The 9,509-nt window shown below is 54.1% G+C and overlaps 1 protein-coding gene across 3 annotated transcripts; it reads left to right on the top strand.

The window, feature by feature from the left end:
• The first annotated feature begins 481 nt into the window (after window positions 1–481).
• On the top strand, window positions 482–6,412 carry POLR2E (RNA polymerase II, I and III subunit E). 3 transcript variants are annotated; one of them, XM_019744070.2, is made up of 8 exons: window positions 482–805; window positions 2,556–2,730; window positions 4,373–4,488; window positions 5,023–5,103; window positions 5,230–5,288; window positions 5,392–5,470; window positions 5,676–5,752; window positions 6,015–6,412. In XM_019744070.2, exons 1-7 carry the CDS (start codon window positions 749–751, stop codon window positions 5,739–5,741), a joined length of 633 nt encoding a protein of 210 aa, XP_019599629.1. In that variant the 5' UTR covers window positions 482–748; the 3' UTR covers window positions 5,742–5,752; window positions 6,015–6,412. The 3 variants fall into 3 exon arrangements, with proteins under 3 accessions (XP_019599629.1, XP_088648320.1, XP_019599628.1); XM_019744069.3 differs by having other exon boundaries at window positions 579–805; window positions 5,913–6,412; XM_088792194.1 differs by lacking the exon at window positions 5,023–5,103 and having other exon boundaries at window positions 571–805; window positions 5,911–6,157.
• Window positions 6,413–9,509: the final 3,097 nt, after the last annotated feature.

Raw genomic sequence — 9,509 nt, 5'->3', positions numbered from 1 at the left:
TTATAATTTCCAATGTACAGACGGGGAAAAATGAAGCTGGGGCCATTAGGTTGGATGTGATCAAGAGCCAACTGAGAGGACCTCCTACATAAATGCATAAATATTTATGTAGCGTCTCCTAGGCCACCCATCCGTTCTTGCGAGGAGAGCAGACCCCCAATCCCATCTGGGCCTCAGTTTCCCCACCCTCCGTTTTCTCGCTTCTGCCTGTAGGGATTCTAAACGGCCAGTTGGTTGGAGCGCGTCCTCTCAACCACAAGGTTGCTGGTTCAAGGTATGGCAGGCTGCGTACCCTGTAACTAGAAAACGGCAACTGGACCTGGAGCTGAGCTGCACCCTCCACAACTAAGACTGAAAGGACAACAGCTTAACTTGGAAAAAAGGCTTGGAGGTGCACATTGTTCCCCAATAAAAGTCCTGTTCCCCCGCCCCAATAAATAAATAAGTAAACAAACAAACTAAACGGCCGTCCGGAGGCGGGGGTTGAGCGGAAACACAACTTGCGCCCAAACCACGCGAGACCTTCCGAGGCGATAGTGGGCGACGCCATTCGCTCGTCTCTTGCACAGCCAACCATCTCTCTCGAAAGGTTCAGGCTGCCCTAGGCGCTGCTGGTCTCGAGAGGTCCCTGTTCAGGCGTTCGCGGGCGACAGCCCTGAGCTGAGGGGGCCTGACCGGGGCTGAGCGCAGGCTCAGTAGGCGCGGGTCCCGCCGGGCGCAGACGCAGTGAGTGTGAGTGGCGACAAGCATGGACGACGAAGAGGAGACCTACCGGCTTTGGAAGATCCGCAAAACCATCATGCAGGTGAGCGCGGTGAGGGCCGGCCTCGCTGCGCCAGGCGAGCCGGACACGCAGCGGTCCGGGGGGCGGACGATGAGCGCAAAGGCTGCAAACGGGAACCCGCCTCCACGACCCCCGCCCGAGCGGGTGGAGTGGAGGAGTTGGACCAAAGCGGGTCCCGGGGCTGCATGAGGGCCTCTGCAGGCCTAAGGGACCCCACAGACCAGCGGCCCAGTCGTGAGTCCGAGGTGCTGGAGTCCGAGGTGCTGGGTCTGTCTGCCTAGGATGTTCGCCCTCTCCGTGTCAGGGTCTTGTGGACGTAAGAAAGGTCCAGACGACTCTGTATAGAATATATATAAGAGTTTATTTGACGACATGCCAGGAAGCAAATCCTTCGATGCCAGGAAGCAAATCCTTCTATCCCAAATGCTTCGAGTTCTGCAGTTTCTTTTGTGCATTTGGAATTAAGGAGGGAAGGTAAGGAAGATGACAGGGAGGTGGGAGAAAGCCAGGCGGAACTGGATTATGGAATAGTTAACGGGATTAACTCTTGTGAGGGTGGTAACGGTTATTTCAAAGGTGTGTGAACCTAGATGCACATGAACAATGGACAAGGGGTGCTTAAGGCAAAGACAAGGCTTTTACTAAGAAAGTTATACACCTGGGGTGTGACTACCCCTCATGACCTTCCCAGTTAGGGGTTTATGATCAGATCACCCTGTGAGGTTAACTTTCCACAGAACCCATTTTTCACCCACAGCCTTACTTGAGCTGGAGAGAGAAAGACGGTACACGGAAGACCACCTGGTCTTCCACTTGTTTACTTCCTGGAATCCCCCAGCATTACCCCAAGTACGTGACAGAATCCCAGTCTTGTGGGGTTGGAAGAAACCCGGGTCAGCTGGTCTGACCTGCCATCCAGTGCAGGCATATCTCTCAGACCTGTGCTGGTGGCTACTTCAACGCCTCAGCCAGCGACTTGGAGTTACTCTAGATACTAGAGTGACAGCAGCCAGCTGGCCAAGCAGTCACTATATGCCACGTACTTTAACCCACCCCACGGAAGAGGCCAGGGTGATCCTCGGAGGCCTGCAGAAGTGTGGGGCCTTGACCAAGATCACCCAGTGGCGCAGGAGTCCTGCCGGGACTAAGCCTGTGCAGCCGCACCCTGCCTCTTCACCGCTTTGTGAAGCTACGACAAAGACAGGGACCAAAATACATGTGCTTCTGGCTGACAGTGGGTGTTGGGGATCCTGAGAGGGAATCAGGCTGTGGGGACTTCACAGAGGAAAGGGGATGGGTGTAGGGCTGCTGTCTGACCTCCCCTTTCTTCATATGGGTCTTCTAGTCAACCCATTCAAAGAGCCCCGATTTCTGAGGTGAGACCCAGAAGTGCCAGCCCTCAGACTCTCTAGAGTCTACCCTGCCCACCTGGCTGTGTCCCTCTGCCCCAGACTCCAGGGCTGGCTCTGGCCTCAAAGAGCCCCACCTTGAGTCCCAGTCCTACTGCTATTGCGCCCCAGTCACGGCTGCCCCGAGGTTAAGCATAAAATGACAGTATGGACGGCAGCTTGTAACCGGAGCAGTGCAGAGGCAGCCTCAGAGGCGTCCGGTCTTTGTCCCCACCTGCCCTGTCCCTCTTCTCTGGCTTCTACACACACCTGCCTCACGGTCCCAAACTCCCTGCATCATCCTCACAGTGGCATCATCACGCCCAGGCTCTTGCTGCAATTCCTCCTCTGCCCTGGGGTCACCTGGCTCTTTCTGTCTACAGCTGTGCCATGACCGTGGCTACCTGGTGACGCAGGATGAGTTGGACCAGACGCTGGAGGAGTTCAAGGCCCAGTTTGGGGACAAGCCGAGTGAAGGGAGGCCGCGGCGCACGGACCTCACAGTGCTGGTGGCCCACAATGATGACCCCACTGACCAGATGTTTGTCTTCTTCCCAGGTGAGGGCCTTGCCAGTGCCTGAAGGGTCATGGTTCTAGTGGGGCCAACCAAGGACCAGCTCAGGGTCCAGCTCGTAGCAGCCCCCTGCTGTGTGACTCAGAGTCAACGGTGGCCCTTTTCCTTCTGCCTACCCTGAGGAGAGAGCTCCTTCATGCTGTGGGTGGTACCACTGACCTTTGACCCCTCTAAGTGCCTTTTCCAGTTTCCTTCTCAATCCACCTCCCCATTCTCTATTAGCCGTTTTCTCCTACCAGGATTATCATAGACCTTCCCGCCAGGGCCCCAGCCACTCCTGACCTCAGACCCACCCTGTCCTCTCTGCCCCACCTCCCACCTGTGAGTACAGCTTCCACTCCCACCAGCTCCTTCCTGCACTGCTGCTCAGGGCCCCCCGCTGAGCCCCGAATTGAGTGAAGAGCCCACTTAGGGGTGTGTCGGGGACCCCTTGTTCCTCTGTCTTAGTGTCTAACCTGCTGGTGTCGGCTGGCTCTAAGGCCTGCAGAAGTTAGGGGCCAGCAATGTCCAGCATCTTGGGGCACCCTGCACTGAGAATCAAGGGGGTGGGCAGACAGTGTTTGCAGAGCAGAACCTTGTCGCACTTTTTAAGAAAAGTGTCCTGTGTATGAGATGTGGTTACTGAAGCCCTTGGTGCCTACTCATTGGCATCCCATGGAGCCATGTCCAGACCTTTTCAGGGCCAGGACTAGGAGGTTTTTCGGCTTTTGTGGGTCTTTGGTGATGCTGGGGCCACTGCCCCTGGGACGTGCTGCGGAACAGGCTGATGCTCCTGCCTGTGTTGGTTTGCTTCAGCTGCCGTAACACCAGCACAGAACCACAGCCATTGCTTGTCCCTGTCACTGGAGGCTGGAAGGCCAAGATCAAGGTGTCCGTTGGGTTGCTTCCATCTGAGGCCTCTGTCCTTGGCATGTAGATCCCATCTCTTCCCTGTGTCATCACAGGGTCATCCCTCTGTATGTGTCTGTGTCCTAATCTCAGAAGGACACCATTCAGATTGGATCAGGGCTCACACCTGATCTCATGTCACCTTAAGCACCTCTTTGAAGGCCTCGTCTCCAAACACAGTCACATCCTGAGATCCTGGGGATTAGGACTCCAACTTGACGGTTTTGGGGGCCAACAACTGGGTCAGAGACACTGCCCATCCGTGGAGTGAGGCGCGCTTTGGGGCGCCCTGCCCAGATCCTGGTGGCCAGAGCCCAGCCACTCACCTGCGAGGCTCATAGAGTCCAGTGGTTCTCAGTGCCAAAGCCCTGGGCCCATGGTACTACTGAGAGCATGAGGACCCCCACCCTCGGGGGGATGGGCAGTCTGTCTCTGTGGCAGGTCAGCTGACCTCATCTCACCTCTGAACACCCAGCCACCATCTCGTGGGCAGACTAAACAAACCGCTTAACCTAGGGGTTCCCACACCTCCCAACCCCTGAGGCACCTGACCAAACCCAGACTCCCAGACCCCACATCCACACAGGAACTCCTGAGGGTCCTTTTCAGCTGCCAGGTGACCTGGAGGCAACCTGTTTTGCACACTGAGAACCTGAGGCCCCAGCGGGGTGTGTGGGGGGGGGGTACGGGGGGGGGCGGAGGAGGGGCCTGCAGTGGACCAGAGTGCTATGTCGGCAGAGGAGCCCAAAGTGGGGATCAAGACCATCAAGGTGTACTGCCAGCGCATGCAGGAAGAGAACATCACCCGCGCCCTCATCGTGGTCCAACAGGGCATGACGCCCTCTGCCAAGCAGGTGTGCCCAGTGTGAGCCCGCCCTGCCCTGCAGGAGGTAGCCGGTGCACGTTTCTCTTTGCTGCGTGGCGCCATGGGTTTTCACCTGGGGGGGTCTGGGCCCCTCGTCCTGAGGCAGGAGCTGGGGCTCTGAGCAGGCCCAGTGTCCCTGTCTGGTTGGACAGGCCTGAGGGAGGCTGGTGATTGGGATGGAGGAATGACAAGCACTTGTCCCTCTGCCTGTGGGGGATGCAGAGTCCTGTCAAGGGACTCTGCTGGGGAGGGGCCACCACACCAGCTTGGGGACAACTCTTGGGTGCATTTCATTGATGGAAACTCACTTTCTGACCTGACACGGGCTAAAGCCTAGAGATGTGTGGAGGGCGGGTCTCCGGGCTCCTCCAGGGGGGACACCCCACATCAGGTGGGTGTTCCCCGCTTCTGATGCCTGGTGGCAGCTTGTTAAAAGTACCAGAGGGAACCGTTTCAGCAGCAACACCCGGCTCCAGTTGCTGGGCTGAGGATGTGGCTGAGCCTGAGCGGTGGTCTCTTCCAGTCTCTGGTCGACATGGCCCCCAAGTATATTCTGGAGCAGTTTCTGCAGCAGGAGCTGCTCATCAACATCACGGAGCATGAGGTGGGGCCCTGGGGAAGGTGGGGAAGGGGATGGCTGGAGAGACACCCCCAAGGCCCGTCCCAGGCGTGGGGGGCACAGTGGGAGGCTTTTGCGGCCCCCTGGAGACCTGGGTTCTCCTCTTGGCAGCTGGTCCCAGAGCACGTCGTCATGACCAAAGAGGAGGTGACAGAGCTGCTGGCCCGGTAGTATCTTTTCTGGTCTCCCTCATCCCGTCCCCTCCCTGCTTCTCCATCCCAGTCCCCCCTCCAGTTAGCCCAGCGTGGCTTTTTCCCTGACTGAGCTTCCCAGTAAACTCCGAGAGAACCAGCTGCCCAGGATCCAGGCTGGAGACCCTGTGGCGCGCTACTTTGGGATAAAGCGGGGACAGGTGAGAGGCCCCTCCGGGCTCTTTTCCGCTGGGGTAGGGCCCTTGGGACGCCCTCTCTAGCCAGCTTTAGAGTCAGGGCTGCCGGGTAGGGTGCAGTTAACCGCCAGGTCTCAGGGAGCTGGCCACCTGCCCTGCCACCACCCCGACTCCTGTGACCTGAGTCCCTGGTGAGGCCCCACCCAGCCCTACTCTCTCACTTACACAGGTGGTGAAGATCATCCGGCCCAGCGAGACTGCAGGCAGGTACATCACCTACCGGCTGGTGCAGTAGCTGCCCCACAGGTGAGATGGCTGCCAGAGGGTGGGGGGTGGGGATAGGCATGGGTGGGGATGCAGGAAGGGCCTGACCCTGTCTCTGAGCAAGTTCCGCTGGTTACACACCCCTCCTTCCTGGACTGCCTTCCTCTGCGCCCCAACCCTTGCCTCCCTGGTTCCCCTAGAGCCCTCAGGCCACCGCTGTTCACTACCCACTTGTGGGTCCTGGAGGCATGTCCAGCCTGTGTGATAGCCGTACCACCCAATGACCCTCTCCACTCTTGCCCAGCCCTGGGACATGGACAGATGGACTGTGACCACCCTACGCTGGCAGCCTGCCTGGAGAGAATCTGCTCGACCCGACCCCAAGGCAGGCTACCACCCATTTGCCTTTCCTGGGCTGAGGGCCCTCGTGGCCTCACCTGGACACGGAGCCCACCTGGGATCCTTACTGACTCAGGAGGGGATAGGACACTGAAAGGAGGCTGCCGAGGCAGCTAGTGACCAAGGCAGCCCTGGGTCCTTCCAGGGCTCCTCCCCCCAGGTGGGACCTGGGTCCCAGTCTCCGGTCAGCTCCCTCTTCCTCTCAGCTTCCCATTGCCGTGCCCTCCTCATGGTGGCTGTATCCCCAACTGTCTGTGAGCACTCAGGGCACCTAGCAGCAAGATTAAAACGCCTGGATTTTCAGTTGCTATTGAATGCTGAGTGTTTTTAAATTAAAGATATTTTGAGTAAACAAGTTTGCTTATATGAAAAACTAAAATGGGAGAACAGGTTTGCGGTGGGTGCCAGGCTTGGGCTGAGGCAGGGTCTCTATGTCCCCTCGGGGTCCCAGCCCCACTCCCACTGTGGGCGGCCACAGCCACGCCTGGCTGGCTGTCCAGTATCCATAGTGCAAATGTGTGTCTGTCCCTTCCCTCGCCTCGCACAAAGGGCAGGAGTAAAATGGCCAGCGCTGGCTTCTGGCTGTGCTCTGCAATACTTTTCTTACATAGAAGTTTGGGATCTGATGAGCCCCTGACCCCTTTTAGTGTCTGTTCCCAAGGGCCTTCCCTCCCCAGGTTAAAAGCCGTCGTGTGTATTTTTTAAATAGCTTCATTGAGGTAATTCTCCCATTTACAGTGCACAACTCGGTGGTTTTTAGTCCATTCCCAGCCGTGCACCCATCACCACCATCAGTTCTGGAACATTCCAACATCCCAAAAAGCAACCTGTCCCCTGCTGGGAAGCATGCCCTCTCCTCCCTCCACCTTGTCACCACTTAGGCTGCGCAGGCTGCATTGCATTGTGAAGCCGTCTGTGTTTTCCTAGCAGGTGGATGTGTCCATGCCTCCTCCTCTTTTGTGAGGCCAGATTTCACCCTCAACCCATGTTCTTTACAAACGTTGGTCTTGAAGGTGGAGAAGATTGCCAGCTGCACAGAATTGCAACCGTTTGTGCTGCATTTGTTTTTGGAAACTCCAACCTTTTCTGATCATACTGTTTGTGGTGCTTGGGGTTCCTAAGGGCCAGTTGGGCTGGAGTACAGATGTGATGACGGATCTCTGACTGTAACATGGAAAAAATTGCTCAGCCCATCGTCCTGTTACATTTCTTGTGTAAATGAAAAGGGCTGGTCTTCAGATGAAACGCAATGGTGAGCGGATTTTACTCAGATGGGCTGCATGAAGGCCATGCAGTGGACAGGGGAGCTGCCGGCACCCGGCAGGCAGGACCTGTGCCCTCTGCCCGGCTCCTTCCCCGGTGTCCACAGGGCCGGCTCCCTGACCATCAGGACTTTGCTCAAATGTCACCTGGGGCTTCCGTGGCCACTCTAAACTGCAAGTTACCCATCCCTATTTCCCACTTTACCCTCCGGCAGCCTATGTATGGTACACATTTATTTTATTCTGTTTTGCCCATGAGGGCACGAGGTTGGCTTTTCTTCACTGGCATTTTGTGGCTAAATCATGCCTCAAATAATGCCTGACATGTAGTCGATACTTAGTATTTATTTAATGAATGACGACCATGAGGGCCATGACTCCCACACAGCAATTTCTGAACTCTGTCTCCTACCGTGTTTCCCCAAAAATAAGACCTAGCTTGACAGTCAGCTCTAACGCATTTTTTGGAGCAAAAATTAATATAAGGCACGGTTTTATTTTACTATAACATAAGACCGGGTCTTATATTAATTTTGCTCCAAAAGACGCATTAGAGCTGATAGTCTGGCTAGGTCTTATTTTCGGGGAAACATGGTATGTATGTATATAGATTCACATGCTACAGAGACCTTAGGAAAGATTTTTGAAAACGGGGGGAAATAAGGAAAAAAATGTAAGTTTATGACAATTCTAGGAAAGAGAACTCCTTGTAGACAGATGAAAGCCCTCCCCACACCGGAAGCCCACACACTAAGGGTGATTATTTTTGTGGGTTTCTGTAAATGGGCTTGACAGCAGATGGTCACTTAATGCGTCCCCTGGTCACAGTCATACTGGGCCCATTAGTGTTGCTCACCCCCTGAGCCAAAGTGTGTGGTTCACCCCTGCCGGCCACTTTCTTGCAAAACACATGTTCCCTTTACGTAAAGGACCACGATGGCTGCTGTGGTGACTACCCATTAAGCTCAGTTGTGGGTACCGTGTTTTCCCGAAAATAAGACCTAGCCAGACAATCAGCAATAATGCGTCTTTTGGAGCAAAAATTAAGACCTGGTCTTACTTTACTGTAATATAAGACCGGGTATGTAATGTAATGTATAATATAATACCAGGTCTTATATGAAGTTTTGCTCCAAAAGACGCATTAGAGCTGATTGTCCGGCGAGGTCTTATTTTCGGGGAAACACGGCACTTTAATGCGCCTTCTCCTTAGCTGTTCACTTACACTTGGTGATAGTACTGGGTACACCAAGCAATTAATTGATGACAATTTTTGAAAACTGAAACAAAATTTTTATTTCCTAGTGGCTAGAAAACTAGGCCTTTGGGATGAAAATAAATATGCCAGTAAACTAGAGAAAGTACGCCCGGTAAGCCTTGGGCTAGGATGTTACAAGTCATCATGGAATTTTTGGACAGAAAACAGTCTTGATGGTGATTTTGTAACCATTAACACAACTAATTAGACAGTGTTTAGTAAATCCAACAGTCTGTTGATATGTTTACCCATCAATCTTAAGAACAGCTTTAGAATTAAATGACTCCAAAGGATATCAAAGTTGAGATCTTGCGTAGACTCTGTTAACCTAATCTTAGTGTTTTCGTGATTTCATTGTCTTTATTCTTCATGTTTGTTTCTTGGGGGTTTTTTTTGCTTAATAATTATTTTCCTCAACACCGTCCACTTATTTTGCTGTTATGTTTTTAAATCTTTGTGTCTAAAATCAGTTGATTTGTGGTGGCTTTCTATTTCATGGTTATCTCCTGGATTTGTCAATTCTTACATTGTACGGTAGCCAAATAAACCTTTAATATGACCTGATAATGCCCCCTCGCTGTAAGGACTGAGTTCACTACTCATTTTATTTGTCAAGAATATTTGCATATGTGTTCTTGACCAATAAATTGCAGAAGATTTTTTTTTCTTTTTTCCCCTTCTTCCGCCTCCCCCCCACTCTGGTTCAAGCCATTGTTTCTCAGTCTAGTTGTGTAGGACACAGCTCCCTGGCCCATGCTGGTGTTATGAGCCTTGCGCCGCCCCCACCCCCACCCCGCTGAGGTCGTCGGTTGCCAGCTGTCGGTGGGCCGCTCACAGTAGCCCATGGTAGCTCACGCTGGCTGCCAGCTGCTCACGATGG

Source organism: Rhinolophus sinicus, chromosome 15, assembly GCF_057876585.1.
Source record: "Rhinolophus sinicus isolate RSI-liver-muscle chromosome 15, RSI-T2T, whole genome shotgun sequence".
In the NCBI taxonomy this organism is placed as follows: domain Eukaryota; kingdom Metazoa; phylum Chordata; class Mammalia; order Chiroptera; family Rhinolophidae; genus Rhinolophus; species Rhinolophus sinicus.
The sequence above is the reverse complement of the archived record's forward strand: the minus strand, read 5'-3'. Positions and strand labels throughout refer to the sequence as shown.

Coding starts and splice junctions, on each gene's coding strand:
- POLR2E (XM_019744070.2), top strand. CDS start 749: ATGGACGACGAAGAGGAGACCTACCGGCTTTGGAAGATCCGCAAAACC. Junction 806..2,555: donor TCCGCAAAACCATCATGCAG/GTGAGCGCGGTG, acceptor TTCTGTCTACAG/CTGTGCCATGACCGTGGCTA. Junction 5,471..5,675: donor TTGGGATAAAGCGGGGACAG/GTGAGAGGCCCC, acceptor TCACTTACACAG/GTGGTGAAGATCATCCGGCC.